The sequence below is a fragment of the Mugil cephalus genome, chromosome 23 (genome assembly GCF_022458985.1).
Source record: "Mugil cephalus isolate CIBA_MC_2020 chromosome 23, CIBA_Mcephalus_1.1, whole genome shotgun sequence".
In the NCBI taxonomy this organism is placed as follows: Eukaryota; Metazoa; Chordata; class Actinopteri; order Mugiliformes; family Mugilidae; genus Mugil; species Mugil cephalus.
The window spans coordinates 3,852,095-3,865,366 of record NC_061792.1 but is presented as its reverse complement, the minus strand read 5'-3'; the positions used below and the strand labels follow the sequence as shown (position 1 = coordinate 3,865,366).

The window sequence follows — 13,272 nt, the reverse complement described above, 5'->3', positions numbered from 1 at the left end:
ATGCCAGGTCGAGTTGCCGGAAAGTTGACCTGGAATCCTTCCATTGGGAACCGATCATTCTCTGGCAAAGATCTGTCAGGTTTTGCCCAAAATGTTGAGTAATACCTAAAACAATTGGTTTCCACCAATTATGTGAAAATTATGTTCCAAAACACTAACTGAAAAAAAAAAGGGTTTCTGCTATGGCTACGTCTGTCCACCCTGCCTGATATTCCAAATCAAGCGAGCGTAATTGAGGCAGTTGGACACTGTGGTGGATGGAAACGTGGAGACTGGGCCTAAGTTCATTGAGGTCAATGAAAGACGGCTCTATGAAACAATAAAACTAAGTCTTGCTTAGTGGTTTTGGGCCAGGTTGAGGCTCTCAGGTCCACACAGGAATTTGTTCAATTTCATATGGAAAAGAATATATGCTAGCCAGTTGTATAAGTATGTAAACTTGACATTGTTGATCAAATAGTAGTTTCTGATACACAGTAGCAATCGATAAGTGCACAAAAAAGTGAAATTGCAACCTTAGCCTTGACAAAGTCCCAGCTGAACCACTCTCCGCTGAAACACACCTAATGACAGTTTAGCAGTGAGTACTTCTACCACCTGATGCCATAAATGCATACAAGGCTTCCATTACTGACTTCCTTTTTGGCAAGAACATAGCAGGAAGCAGGAGGATAGAAGGAGCTTAGCATCTGTGTGTCTTTTCTGTCCTAAACAAGCACACAGGGGTGAAGAACTCCCCCTAGCACTGGTGAAATGCAGCCATCAAAAACCTATCCTTCCATGGCTGCATCAAGTCAAGGAGTACGCTGTGGAAAAAATGCTCTAAAGAGCGCTACAGTGATCACTACCCTCAGAACGTTCACTTTGCCGCGACTGTTCTCTGGTTTACACATTCTCAGGAAATTCTCCTCTGCCTTTATCTTCACCTCTCTGTTGTCACATTTGTACTTTTAAAACCAACGGGCTTGAAAGTGACAAGATAAATATGAAGTACTTAAGATTTGGTGATAAAAATACTCCGTCATCATGTTAAGTGTCGTTGGAGTTGTCTCTGAGCATTATACGAGGACATTAGAAGAATTATTTATAGCTTTGCTTTGCTTCTGCTCATGAAGCACCGGAAATCCTGGAAGTCGTTGTACACTGCCTGACACCAGGCATTGTACAGTCTTAAGGGTTTTGGCTTAAGAAATCCTGGTGGTTGTTGTAGTTGTACAGCTGATGTGTGGGTATTGAGAAGTGGGAGTGGGATAAGAAAGATCACAGGTTACAATAGACTTAAAGCATCAAAAGGCAGCTTAGGTACATAGTTGGGTAGATACAAAACAACATACTAGGTTGGAAAATAAAGCCTAAGCATGGTCATGTTTTTAATTTTTCTCTATTCCAAGGAAGTGTCATGAAAAGAAAACAGATTGGACTCATTATCAGTTAATCTGCCGATTAGATCCAATTAATCAGTTTATTTGCGGATTGCCAGGGGATAATGAAAATATCCACAGCCAGGCCTGGCCAACAAATCTGGCCAACAGTCCACAACCAAGAGTTCAATGTACTATCTCACGTTTGGGCAGCAGGAAACTGGTAATGTCTGACAGTTGGGTCAGAGGAAAATACAAGGTAGCTTCTTGACAGCAACTAATTCATGCTGTTCCAGTAAATGTTACCATTAAGACTAGCTTATCCATTGGGATTTCATTATGTTTCTACTGATACAGAGAGAAAACTACCTGTGCACACAATTGGATAATCCTTTGACTATTCAGTCCATCACCACCATGGGTAGATGTGTAGTTGTGACCGTAAACTGTTGTGAGTACCAATAGGTAGAAAAGCACTACAGAAATTCAAGACCATTTTAGAATGTACTTTGATGAAGCATAATCAGTTCTCAATGGAGTGGTTCCAAACCAACTTTCTGCCACAAAGAAAACAGTTAAAAAAAAAAAATTAATTAAAAAAATGGGCAGAATGTTGGTGCGCTGGGCCAGTGACACAATGGATAACACAACAGACTGCGACTCTTTGGAAGGGTTATCTCGACAAATACAAATACCCACCATAGAGACAGTTCTCTCATTTAGTTTTTCATGTCCAGTCCTCTCACGTTTATTTGAAGAACCCGAATATAAAAAAAACAACAACATTTAGATTTACATGCTTTTGCCAGATTTGCATCTCAATGTTCAAGCCACCTTTCAATCAAAGTGTTTTTCTGTTTGAGAATGATGTTTGTTCACCGGTTGTTTCCACATTCATCTGCTGAGGTGGGGGGAGGCTCCCTGTGCTGCATTCTCAATCACAGTTTAACACCTGGATATGCCGATAGGATTTACACCACCACAGTTTGGAGGCCAGCTTGGAAGCCAGTGAAAAACTTGAAATATGACAATAAAAAGTTGAATGGAGCAGGAAACAAGACAAAGGTTACACTTTTGAAATGAAATATATTGGCATGTTCGCACAAATTCCATATTTTTCCATCAGACATGGAAGAAGAAGTGGATAGTCGTAGTGGAATGTGTACATGTGCAACTGACACGAGGCACACAAGAGTTTCAAACACCGTGGCTTCAATCGTAACTTTCTTGTGTTTTGTTGATTTCGTGCAGTGTCAACCACTGCACCAGAGGCACAAATGTGAATTAATGTGCCACTGAAATTTGTCCCCAAAACGTTCATTATTTTCCTCCTGTTTGATTAACGCTGAATAAAAACGAGACCAGCTGTTTAGGGAAATTATGCAACCCTTTTCAAAAACCAAAACCCCATGTTGCTGCTGTTTGTAAGGATTTAAGTCTTCAGTAGGAAGAAATTCTCTCTGTGCTGAGAGTTACAGGGTAGCTAGGATATGAGATCTGCATGCAGGACATATTATGTTTAACATAAAGTTTAAAAACACTAATATTTTCATCGCAACAAGATAATATAGAATGAATAGAATGTAAACCCGCCATCACGATTCAGGAGAAGCCAGCTTTGTGCTACAGTTCAAATAAGAGATGTGACGTTCGCAAACAAATTGAATGTGCTGAACAAAACAGAGTCACAGTTGCGTGCCATCTTTTTTTTGTCTGCTGTGTCGTCCACATGCCTTCATGCGAGAGGTCTCACGGTGTGGGAGGACAGCCTCACTTGAAGGGAGCGGCTGGCGACTCAAAAAGACAAAATGAGCCAAAGAAATCTGTTACGACCTAGCTCTGTAAGGGGTGAGGGAAGCAACATTAAAACCAGATGGAATTGGCTTTTGGTTTAAGGTACAACAGAAAGCGCAGCAATAAGGCTGGACAAGGGGTGTTAAATAAACCGAATCTGAGTCCTTTAAAAAAAATTGAAAAGAAAACCCTAACCCTAACCCTAAGGACCCATGAGTCGTCACAGGGAAATCTGCACACCTGGGATCACACAGGACAGAAATACAAACGAAACTGCAGCAGCATATGGGTGCAATTTCGTGTTGACAATTACACAGGTCAATCCATTGTGCCAACATCCCAGTCAGAACACCCAGTCCCACTGAAGACAGACCAGCAGGCTAGTTGGCAGCAGACCAGCTAGCGACCAACAAGAAGACACCAGGTGCCTACCCTAGTCAATGACAGTAGGCAATTCACCATTGGGGTTTTCAAGTGGGCACCTCCCTTCACTTAAGTTAAGTTAGGCCCAGGACACCTCTAGAATACTGAACAATTAGTTCCAATGTCCTGGGGTTATGCCCCTCCATGCTGCCACCGCACAACCCCGTTTAGGGAAAATGGGGTGTGCCGTTTGTGAGAATAATGCCGCTGTATAATGGTATGGTATCTTTCTAGAATCAATATTTTAGAATAATTCAAAAACAGGTAGCATCTACCAGTGGAATATATATTGGTGATCTGTCTTGAATGATCCAAATCATTCCTCCCAGTGGTTATTTCTCAGATAAAAATGAGTTACCCCCACGGTGAAAAACATCAAAACAAGCTAGTCTTTTGGACGGCTCCATTCAAAGATCCACAAATCTCATCTCTAGTTTAAACAATGAATAAAGACCACTGCTCCTCCTGCTGTTTTTTTTTTTTTTTTTTTGGTTCCGATGGAATGAACGTTTGTAGTGAAGACTGTGTGAAGAGAAGATTCAGAAGGTATTTCCTTCCTGCTACTGTTAGGCTCCACAATGAACATTCTTAATGTGTGCAATATTTTTAATTCCTCAAGGTTCAACACTCTCACTATTCATTACTTACTCTGCACTGCGGACAACTCTATACTTTTTGTATACATGTTAATACTTGAATATTGTCATTGTCCACTCTTTATTCTTGTTATTTTCTCCATCCCTATGTATGCTGTTGCCAGCTACAATTTCCCCATTGTGGGACAAATAAAGGTTTTCTAATTCTAGTTCAAACACAACTTTTTTTTTCGACCCAGAAAATGTGAGATGGGACTGACTAAATTATTCAAACCCATATCTAGCTGCCTTTTTTTTTTTTTTGAATTAAGGTCTTCATTGGTAAGAAAGATGTAAAAGAACAGCCTTATCCTTTAAATAATATTTTTACAGCCCTGCGCTGCTGTAAATAATATTTTAATGGCCACACACACACACTTTTCTGCAGACGGATTCCATCTTGAAGTCACCGGTCGCACGGATCTCCCCGATCTTTCCTTCAGTCCCGCTCTTTCTCAATTACTTGCTGCCCATTATAATGAGTCAGATAATTAGCAGATTGACCTCTGCAGGCACACACGCTTTAGCTTCTCCCTCTCTCTCTCTCTTTCTCACACACACACACACACGTTTCCATAGCAGCAAGGCAGGTCCTGGTAGTTGCACACAACCGCTTCGCTGTCGTTGCTGCTCATCCCTGCAGAAGCAAACTTGAAAACTATGAACAAGGCTCAGAAAAACACAACAAAAACAAAGATATACTCATATATGCTACAGTCTGCCTGAGTCACATGAATCCCAAATCACTGCCTAACCATCTCACAGCTGTCCCGTCTAACACTGTAGTTTTGGCAGTGTGCGATTGATGAAATCCATCCTTGACTGATGCAGATGTCAAAGAGGATCCTTGCAAACTGCCATCACCAGCTCTTGCAGTTTACCCTCTAAACGTTTCTTTTCAGCTGTCCACCACCACCACCACCGTGGCCCAGCAGCAGTCCGAGCTGACCCACTCCGTCATGGCGACCGTCACCAAGGTTACGACGAGGGAGAAGGTGTCGGCCGCGAGGCAGACCAGAGAGTCGCCGACGCCGCCGCAGAAGAAGAGACAAGCGGTGGTGGACTCCGAGCTCAGGAAGAGGTGGGTGTGAGCTGCCACAGCGTCAAACTTGGAATTTGCATTTTTTTTCCTTTTTTTAACTGTTTTTAAGTGTTTCCTAACTTGTGCCACGTGTTCAGTTACATGCACCCGTTTATGCTGTCTTATCTCAGCAGGTAGGTGATGGCAGATGCTCATAATAATAATGAAAATTATTATTATGCAGATTTAGTGAGTAGAGGAGTGAATGGCCATAGAAGTGGATATGTAGTGTACTGGTAGAAAGCACATTTACTTAAGCTCCGTACTCTAGTGGAGACGTATGCACTTTACTTTAGTGCTTGCATTTATGCCACTTTAAATGTTAATGTACATTTTAGAGGGAATCCTCTGACATCTCAAACACTTGTGGGCCATGTCAATTACACTCACGTGCCAGTTCATAATCTGAAAGTTCTGCACTAAATCTCATCTTCATGAAGGGTATGGCATCTGGCATTTGCTTAAAATAAGTGAAACACGCATATTCAGTTTTGAAGGTTGCAGTCTGTAGCGTATATGATTGCGTCCACACAGTTGTAGTCAGTGAGATAGGCTAAAAATGTGTGTTCAGGTGAGTCAGAAAAGTGTAGCAGGAAAAGAGAGGGCCTAAATTCAAGACTTGAATGGAAGAAGCTTCATACGGAACTGAGGTTTTAACACAGAAACAGTCGAACAAAATTAAAAGAAGTCAAACAATACAAAGAACCAGGAAACACTACAAAAAGAAGAAAATAGATACAGGTAAGGCTATATATGCACGCAAGAGCTGATGGGGTAATGAGACGAAGGTGCAAACAATGAGGGTGGAGCCATCCGTCATATGGGTAAGACGCAGAGGAAGTAAAACAAGCTATTCAAAGTAACACAGGGAGAAACAGCCCTTAAAAGTTTAAAGAAACTAAAACTCGTGCCATAATGGCAACAGAAAATCTCATCCCGTGTGCCAAGATCCGAGGCAAAACACATGTAGAAGCTAAGTCCAACTGAAAACTGACCAACAGGCAAGCAGTCAGCTACCAACTAGCAACCGACAAGAAGACACCAGCTAACTAGCCTAGCCAACAACAGTAGGTAAGAAGTGATGGGATATGCGACTAAATGTCAACCAACACTTCTCCCCTCTTCCAAGATCCGAGCCAAAACACATTTAGAAGCCCAGTCCTACTGAAAACTGACCAGCAGGCTAGCAGTCCGCTACCAACTAGCAAAAACAGCTACCTTGCCTAGCCAACAGCAGTAGGCAGTATGCAGCACATTATCTGGGCGCCTCCCTTCACGGATGTTTCGTTAAGTTAGGCCCAGGATACTGCAAGAAGGCTTAACAGTGAGTTCCAGCATCCTGGAGTCAGCCCCCTCCATGCTGCCACTACACAACAACGTTACTTTCAACCACCGAGGGATTAACTCATCCCTTTTTACTGCTATCCACGGAAATACACAATTGTGTCGGTCGGGTGTCCAAGCTATGGACCGACACAAACTCCATCGTCCAAAAACGATCATACAGATTAATTACCATCTTTCTAGGTGTGCGCTCAGAAAACGTGTGCTTACATAATGATATCATGATATTAATGATTTCAAGAGTACCGCTGATGAGAGGTAGGCAGCAGCCCGTGCGAAGGAATGAAATGATGGCCGTTATTAGAAATTCTTTACAATTTCAAATCTCCAAACGATAACTTAAATCTCAGTCCAACACCTGGCTGTGCCAACGGGATATAGTTCATCAGTGCCAGACTAAAAAACCTTGACACCAAAACTAGGTACAATGATAAAAGCCTTGTGTGGTAGGTGCAGTGGATCACACTTATACTTTTGAAATGAAAACTATTTCATACAATTTATTTTCCAATCAGGCATGGAAGGCGGGATGCATAGATGTGGTATTTTAAGAATTTAAGTGTGACAAATCCATTTTAGTCAAAAGCGAGTGCAGGCATCTGTCAACTTTCTTCATTGTATAGTGGATGGGAGGTAGGCGGCAGCCTGTACGAAGGAATCGAAAGTGACTGTAATTAATTAAAAAATAAACTCCCCTTGGATCTACTGTACATAGGAGTTAAAGGAAAACATTCTCCACGGTGGGTAATTTCTGAGATCATCATTTGCAGCTTATACCATAAAATGCCAATGCCATCCATTAGCATTCACATTAGCTTCCATTTAATGAATTTCCCTCTCACCGACTCATGCTGCCCCCTGACCTTCATCTCCCTTCCTTCCTGCTGGCTGTTGTCGGTTGCCTGGGTTAGCTTTGTTGTTCTCCATTCAAAGAGCCTGAGCTGGGTACGAATACAGTTTTACTGACAGTGCTAGTTATTGAGAAATACCTACATGAGCTTTTTATGGTATGCCTCTTTCATCTCCTTTGAATACTGGCTTATAGTTTTGTACTTGAACTGTGGCTTTTTTTAAAAAAATAGGCCACATCCATTTTCACACCCACGCTGGCCTTGCAAACGCAGTGCACATGACTTAAGGCAGTACATGGGCTCAAGTGAATTCTGTTGAATGCCTCCACTTTATGTTGCGGATCTCAAGCAAATTCGAAGCGATTCGAGAATCTTAATATTCCACATGTCCCAAGCATTTGCAGCTTTATGTGCTGTTCGTCGTTGCAAAGATCTTCACAAGTACGACGAGTCCACGGTCACAAGCAGATCAGCAGTGACCAAATTATCGCACCCTAGTTTTGGTCAAGCTCCGAAAACCTTCGGGCCAAGTACAAGAAGCATTGGTAAACAAGCAAAATATGAACTTATACCAGACTGCCGGTGTAGGGTGGAGCGATCAAGAGTGCTGATTATGGTCCGGAGGGAAGATGTAAGTCTGTGTTAGGGTGGCACGACCTCGGAAGGTAGAGTGGTCGTCCAATAACCGAAAGTTTCCCGTATCGCTAGTCGGTCTGTTGTGTCCTTGGGCACTTAACCCACCTAGCTCCCAGTGTGAACTCCACTGGTGTATAATTGCGAGTGAGTGATGTCTGGTGGTGGTCGCAGAGGCTGTAGGCGCGGATTAGCAGCCACGTTTCCGTCAGTCTGCCCTAGGGCAGCTGAGGTAATTTACCACCACCAGGGTGTGACTGTGTGAGCAGATGAATAATGTATTTAATGTAAAGCGTTTTTGGGTATTTAAAAAGGTGCCATATGAAAACTGCATCATCATTATTATTATTATTATTACAACTAACACTAAGATATTAGTGAATAATACTATGTCCATTTTCATTCGCTTCTTCGCAGCTTGACATAAAATTATTATACACATATGCGCAATGTACGACGATAGTCGATAGTCTTTCGCACACTTCAGTCTCCTCTTTCCCAGCGCAGATATCCATGGAGTTGAGCTGACTTGGCAATGAGGATCTTATCCACCGCTGTCAGCCGCCTGTCAGTCGCTCTTCACGTGTCTGTGATTTCTGCTTCCACTGCACCCATCCATCTAATTGTTTTGAGACCCGCTATATCCCAGTGTCTTGCTTTCGCGACCTCTGTACAGATGTTGCTCACAGACAACTAGTAAATCTTTTTTTTTTTTTTTTTTCAATTGGTAGCGTAGCCCTCTAAATAAAGGGTCTGAATGTTTCTTCAACAACTAGTCGCAGTAGGTGATTTTTAGGCCTATTTAAAGTGGTCCCTGTGATGTATAATTCAGCGATTCAGCTGTACATTTTGTAGCTTTACTGAAGGAAGATGAAAATGGACCCCCACAGTCCTAGGTTTTAATCGGTTGATTTTGTTTTCCCTCTAACTAAATGAGGCAATTAAGATAATTTTCCATCTCACTTCAGTTCAGGTGATGTTTACATACGTTAGTCACGTCCTAGTTATGTTTATGTGTGTGTGTGTGTTCGGTCAGGTTCGACGTCGACTTCACAGAGGTGCACAGCTACATGACCCGCGGCGAGGCCATCCTGCAGAGCCCCGAGTTTTCGGTGTCCCGCAAGGACGGCAGCGTCCAGGAGCTGTACGACAAAGTGCAGGTAAAAGACGGTGGCGGCGCCCCGTAGAGCCTAATCTGCCGAGACCCGCGACGCAGAAATAACAAGGTTCGATCGCACAGTTGGGCCGGAAATAAATTTTAGGTTCCATATAGCGGGGGCCGTTCTGAAGCCTGATTATGCATGCAGGACAACGCCGATGTGGCTTGGAGATATGAGGTGCAGCAAAGTCTCCATAATGAGTTTTTGAGTGCACCCGGTGCTTACACCTGTCAATCAACTGGGGGAAAAAAAAGAATCATGCCAGATAAACTCTGATTTCTGATTTCTGCACGGTCGGCAATTACTAAAACACGGCAACAACCTGTTACAGACTAATGAATAGCTCTCTCTTCTTTAAAAGGAATCTAACGTCCAATTATGGCTAGCAGTGTCCCATTAAAGAAACGATCCGTAAACACAGCCTGAAGAGCAGATTGGGACTCTGCGGGCGCGCATGTCAGCAAACACTTTTTCCCATCCAAGCAGACACAGAGGAGCATTGATTTGAGTCCAAATGATGAATCTGTGTGATAATTTAGCCTTTGCTACAAAACAATCCCAATTTTTTTTTAGCTATTTTGACACATTTTATCACAGTTTTTGGTACACGGTAAGGTAAGGTAACTTTACAACATGGTTATGAGAACAGTGCTTCAGAATAAGAGACAGGTACACATATACACATATATATATATATATATAAATCACACGGCAGATACAGAAATAAATAGAATAAAGCGCCAGGAACTTTTTATATGCCAAATAGTGTGTGGGAACCATCTTCTAGAATGGACCCAGGTAGTAACTGCTTGGTGTGTAAATATTCGGGGTTCACTTGACAAATCATACCACATACAGCTCCTTAGGAGCTCATTGTGTCCGTGTTGCACTGTTTAAAGCAATATATGAAAAGCTCTTGTTACATCATGGCAAGGCAACCCTGATGTGCTATAGTAATACTACACTTGCAGTAAGATCCGATCTGGGCGATCCGATCACGGTGACCTGATCACGTGAAAGCCAGGTGTGAACACCCCCAAGATCACGTTTGAGAGATCCGATCACTGGCCAAGATCGGATCCTGTTGCAACGTCTGAACAGGCCCTTTGATTGAACCAAAACTGCAAAAGGTATTCTCTTGAAACCAAAATAATGATCTAAAATCCACTATAATTGCTATGTATCTTAGGTGGCTTCAGACTCGAACTGCTTCCTCGTCAGTAAGAGCAAACCCACTCACATTAAGCGCTTCTTTGATCCATTATTAATTAAAAAATTTTGAGTTTTGAGTTAATGGAATTAAGCACATTGACATTTTCTTAGAATTAAGAGCATAATATTTAATTCAACACTGTAATAGATCCATAATTAATTTGAATTAGCCCTTCTTAAAAAGTCACAGTGCTCGTGCATGAAGTGCTGGTGTAAATGAGAAACAAATCCTAATGAATGAAATGAACGCAAACCTAATACAAAACAAGACACAACCCCTACAGTACCGAACTCTGATCCTCAGGAGAAGGGGAAGCATTGTTCTGCAGCCACTACCTACAATGAATAATGTCTGACATAGTCTGAATATGTCAGTCCTGGATGTGGGGAAATAATTCACCAAAATCACAGATTTTCTCTGTTGGTTGGACACACTCCCTTAAGGAAAATGGATTTTTCACAGTAATGTGGGTAGTTGTGTTGCTCACTCTGACTTTCTAGTCTGTGCCTTGTATGGTCGAAAAGAGAATATGTCTCTGAAGGTTAGCGCTTATCCAGGTCGTGGAGCTTCTTCAATTCTGAAGGATTGGTAGGGAGCTAGGATTTCAATAGGAACATCTGTGGGTGTCATTCGCCTGGAACTAGCATGACTGTAACAACCAGATAATGAACTGTAATTAAAGGAAACTGCTTTGATGCGGTTTGCCTTAGGATAACAGGATGAAGACAGTTTTGTCCAATGACAGATAAGGTTCTGGTTGTTAACAAACCCAAGTCAAGTCAGTTTGGTGTCCTGATGTTCCTATTTAAACCCAAACTCCTCAAAGGTCTGAACTGAAGAAGCTCCTTGAATGAGTGGCAGAATGATAAACCCTACAAGTTTTGCCAATTGCTACAGCCCAACAATAAATAACAAAAAGCAAAGCAAGCACTTTTTTTAACAGTTGGTATATCCCAAGCTTCTTCAATTCTAAAAGACCTAAGCAGAGTTGGGGTTTAAATAGGAACTTGTGACGGTGTCCCCTGACTTGGGTTTGTTAACAACCAGCTACTTACGTGTTATCCTAAGGGAAACAGTATCAAAACAGCTTCCTCCGATTACAATTGTCACATTCATGGTAGTTGCAGGTGTCCCTACCTAAACCCCAACTTCCTACCAGTCCTTCAGAAGTGGAGAAACTACTTGGACCTAGGACTCAAGTCTAGTTGTCCTTGTTCCCACTTGTTTTTATAACCCTTACCGACATATTATCTCTTTAAACATGCAAGGCACATACAACAGTATATCACTGGATTCCCCAGACTAGAAAGCAAGCAAAGTCAACAACACAACTACCTACCTCATCGCCAAATCAGTAATTTCGTCAAATTATGTCCCTAGAGTCCAATTCAGGACTAACATATTTTGATTATGCTAGAACATGTATGTGTGTCTCAAATATATATGTGTAAGATCAGATTTTATAATTTGTGTTTAAAGCAATCAATGACCTTAGTCTTTAACGACCTGATCACAGATGCTTAGGTTGTTGCATTGTTGCAGTAGAATCATATAAAATACTTCCAGGTCCTCTTATTATTTTCACAGTAACACCTTGTGTATCGGATGTTGATTTTTTTGTGGGTCGGCGGTGGCTTTAATATTTATTTGCAATAAATAATGATCCCTACTTGTGCATGTCTCCTGTCTTCAACTTCCCACCTCTCATTGAATCCCTGTCCTTCTGGCCACAGGCGATAGAGAGAGAGCGACCGGAGAAGTACCGAAAGCTCCAGGAGGCAACCCGCACAGCGCAGACCCTGGTCGAGCAGGGTAACGTGCACGCTCGCCCTCATTCACATGCATGCATGCACGCACGCACACCCTGTCTGTCCCCATGGCAACGCCTTCACCTGTCCCACCCTCTATCCCTGTCTCCATAGAAACACTGATAGAGAGAGAGAGAGAGAGAGAGAGATAGAGAGAGAGAGAGAAAGGGAGGGACAGCTGGAAAAAAAAGAGAGACAAGGAGGATTCTTCTCCTCCGTCCTCTCGTCTGTCCTTGTGCAATTGTTGGGGGTTCTGAAAGCGCCGAAAACACTCCACACTTTTTCTTTTCTTTTTTTTTTTTCCGGTAACCTTCCAGCAAACAAAAACACGCTTCAACAATCCACAACTCACTGATCAGGGCTATGTGAGAAGTGAAGGAGAGCAAACCTCTCGTCTGCGCGGATAATCACATAAACACACAAATACTCTCCGTTTTGTCGACGTGCCTTCGAAAAATAAACAAGTCCACCCCGAGAGTGGAGAAAATAGAATTTATTGGATGAGGCTGGAAGTGTTCCGTGTTTTTCAGGGTGTCAGCGAATGTCGTAGACGGGCAAAGACCACGTTTTGGCGCTTCCTGACTCCTCAAGTCTGTTAGTGCTTACTAAATGTTAATCTTCAGCACTAGTCGTCGGGTAAAATACAGTGTCTACATTTCAAACGTTTTCCTGATAGTCTTCTGGCTGGTCCACGTGATGGTGATCAAATTGCAGATGGTCAGAAATGTTCTTTTTGGAGATCAGTGGTTTTGTCCTTACTGCTTACTACTACTTGCCATGCACACCATGGTTGTTCAGTGTTCTCCTGATCGTGGATTCATTAACATTGACATCAGCCAGTGTGAGAGGGGGCCTTACATTGATTAGAAGTTGCCCTGGGTTCCTCTGTGACCTCTCGGACTTGCTGTTGGAGTGACCGTTCTTGGGCGATCACTCTTAGTTGAGTCGTCCTCCACAAACTGTCTAAAT

At 42.4% G+C, this 13,272-nt stretch overlaps 1 protein-coding gene across 11 annotated transcripts in view; it reads left to right on the top strand.

Annotated features, from left to right (window-relative positions):
• The window catches only part of dmd (dystrophin), a 281,198-nt gene that overhangs the window by 151,253 nt on the left and 116,673 nt on the right, over positions 1 to 13,272 (top strand). For 8 of the 11 annotated variants that reach the window (XM_047576965.1, XM_047576970.1, XM_047576961.1 and 5 more), the window contains 4 exons: positions 5,116 to 5,294; positions 5,393 to 5,428; positions 9,159 to 9,282; positions 12,229 to 12,307. In XM_047576965.1, coding sequence (XP_047432921.1) covers positions 5,116 to 5,294; positions 5,393 to 5,428; positions 9,159 to 9,282; positions 12,229 to 12,307 — 418 coding nt within the window. The remainder of the gene's footprint in view (positions 1 to 5,115; positions 5,295 to 5,392; positions 5,429 to 9,158; positions 9,283 to 12,228; positions 12,308 to 13,272) is intronic. The other 3 variants (XM_047576967.1, XM_047576964.1, XM_047576962.1) reach the window with 1 other exon arrangement.